This window comes from Cynara cardunculus (assembly GCF_001531365.2).
Source record: "Cynara cardunculus var. scolymus isolate 2C chromosome LG 2, CcrdV1, whole genome shotgun sequence".
In the NCBI taxonomy this organism is placed as follows: Eukaryota; Viridiplantae; Streptophyta; class Magnoliopsida; order Asterales; family Asteraceae; genus Cynara; species Cynara cardunculus.
In genome coordinates this window covers 11880820-11883644 of record NC_037529.1, presented here as the reverse complement: position 1 = coordinate 11883644, position 2825 = coordinate 11880820, and the positions used below count along the sequence as shown (strand labels likewise).

Sequence of the window (2825 nt, the reverse complement as noted above, 5' to 3'; positions counted from 1 at the left end):
TGAACCACCGCGGACCACCATCGATTTGAACCACTGATGACCACCGCCATCTAAACCACTACCGACCACCATCGATTTGAACCACTGTCTACCACCAATCTGAATCATTGTCGGATACCGCCGACCACCAACAATTTGAACAACCACCGATCTGAACCACCGCGGCCACTGCCCATCTGAACCACTGCTGATCACCTCTATCTGAACCACCGCGGACCACCATCGATTTGAACCACTGATGATCACCACCATCTAAACCACTACCGACCACCACCGATCTGAACCACCACCGACCACCACCGATCTTAACCACCACCGACCACCGTCGATTTAGTAATGTCGTTTGGCTTATGGTTACATTTGGGTTGTGTGTTTTATATTGTTTTACATATTAAATAATTATTTTATCAAAGTTCTTTTAGTTTTAAAAAAATTATAATTTTCAAAAATGGGCATTTTGATCATTTACCAATATTTCTTTCCAATTCCAAAGCTATACTATATGAACCAAACAGACAGATTTCAATTCCTTAACAAATTTCATTCCAATGTCTGCAAATCAAACAAATGGTCAAATCTGACAATATTTCATTCCAATTCGTTCAAAGTCAAATTCCTTTAACAAATTTCATTACATCCAAAAACATTCCACAGGCCAAACGTCATCTTAGTTTTTAAACTATTTAAGTATATTTAAGTCTCTGCAGAACGTAAAAAGTGATTTTGAGATGAAACCACATACATGCCTCTCTAGCTATAGCTCTTCTCAAAAAGAGATTGTCCACACATTACCAAGAATATCCAATCATATAACACAATACATTCTATATATATAGTATATCAAGAACCAGGCTACTAAAAAGAAACAAAATCAAGATAAGTACACAACAACATCCAATTTCATCCCCAAATGAGGATTTGTAAATATGAATCACATATAAAAGACAAAAGTCTTTCTCCAGTCACTTGCACAGATCGGCACCAAGAATTCAACAGCCTCAACCCCAAATAACCTCGAGTACCAGAACAAGAACATGAAAAATAAATAAGATAGAGATAGGGGCCGCAACACCGGTGCACCAAAGTTCCTCGCCTTTGTGACAAACGAAAAGGAAAAGTCCTTGCATTTCTGCAATGAACCCGTTTCCAGGACTCGAATCCATAACCATTTGCTCACAAAGAAGTAACTTTATCGGTAGCTCCAGGGCGGGACTCTAAATAAATAGAAATAGATGACATATAAAGAACTACCTAAAGACATACATCAAAAAAAGATTCAAGGGCTTCCTAACCCCAAATAATCTTGATTCTCTTCATGTTTCCCAATCCCCATTTGTGTAATCAGGCAAAACCACTTGATCTGACTTATATCAATTATCAGACTCACTCTTTCTTGCTGATTTTTCTGCACTTCTGTCTTCTAACAACTTGCCAGATTCATCATCTATCTGGGTTGCCTTCTTTTCTGCTTCTTTAGCCTTAAGGGCCTGTAATTTGGCATGATTATAATAAGCAACACCTAAGAAAGCAATCCCATAACCAAACAGATTGATGGGAGTGACTGTATCCTTGATCACAGACCAAGAAAATGCAATCAACAACCAATCTTTGACAACTCCAGCCACATTCATGGTCAAAGCTGAAGTCTTCCCAACCAGCAAGAACACTGCAAGATTCAATGCAAATGCACACAAAGAATTGGTGCCGAAGATCAAGTAATCGAAATGGAAACTTGAAGTATCCCTCAGTTTGGGGAACTCAACGATGATCCAAGGGATGGATAAGAAGGCAAAACAACAAGGGGCAACGTAGTAAAGGGAAGTAATGGGATTAAATGTGATGCCCTTTGAAGTCAACAAGATCTGAATTAAAACCAATCGAGTAGCCTCAAAACAAACAGCACCCAGCTGTAACATCACACCCCAGCTATTGAATTTGGCTTCGCCATAAGCAGCGATAGCAACACCAAAAGAGATGGATAGCATGTTAGTCATGGTATCACCTTTAAACCCCTCTTTTTTCAACAAAACACCAATGGAGTAAACAGCAACAGGCATCAGAGCCTTAAGCATTTGAATAAAGGAAACAGATAGGAAAATGTAAGCCGAATTGGAAAGCCACAGGCTGAGAGAGTAAAGCAAACCGATTGGAACGACGGATTTTAGGTAAATATCGCGAGTCATCTGAACTGGTTCAACGACTTTGAGGACACTTACGAGGATGTAAGCCAAGGAAGAACAGAAACCCATGTGAATCATGGTAAGTGAGATGGGATAAGGCCAATCGTACATCTTTCGATCGAGGATGTACTTGTTGTAGACGATGACAGTGAAGCTGAGGAAGATCCATATAGCGACATAGGTGTATGAGAGGATGATCTTCTTCAAAACACCTTCGCTTAGGGCTCCCCCTTTCCCCATTCTCGTTGGACTGGATCTGAGTGATTGATGGGTCAAAACTGATGAAATCAATTGGAAAAAGAAGAAACCCCAAATGGGATCAGGGATCTGTGGAGAATGGAAGATGGGTTTAAAAGAGATTTGAGTGAACGTAGATGGAGGGATTAGGTCGTTGAAATTTAGCAGTGGCGGTGTGTGATTTGGGGTGAAACTGTGTGTGGAACAGGGGTAGGTGATGGCTGAGGACTAAAAGCCTTTTTCTTGACTTCTTGATCCTAATTTTATTTGTCATTCACCTATAAAATGAAAAAAATGAAAAATGCAATGATGTATTTTGGTTTTTTTATTTAAATTTAAAATGAATCGATTTCATTCATTGGATCATACTGGATTCATTTAATATTTTGATATATTTTTTAATTAATT

At 39.1% G+C, this 2825-nt stretch overlaps 1 protein-coding gene across 1 annotated transcript; it reads right to left on the bottom strand.

Moving 5' to 3' along the window:
- Positions 1 to 792: 792 nt before the first annotated feature.
- Positions 793 to 2597, bottom strand: LOC112506480 (probable sugar phosphate/phosphate translocator At5g25400). The gene has a single exon (XM_025110560.1). The coding sequence runs from the start codon at positions 2418 to 2420 to the stop codon at positions 1371 to 1373; it is 1050 nt and encodes a 349-aa protein (XP_024966328.1). The 5' UTR covers positions 2421 to 2597; the 3' UTR covers positions 793 to 1370.
- Between the last annotated feature and the right edge of the window lie 228 nt (positions 2598 to 2825).

Bases quoted from the DNA above. Each gene is read 5' to 3' on its own strand.
- LOC112506480 (XM_025110560.1), bottom strand. From the start codon at position 2,420: ATGGGGAAAGGGGGAGCCCTAAGCGAAGGTGTTTTGAAGAAGATCATC.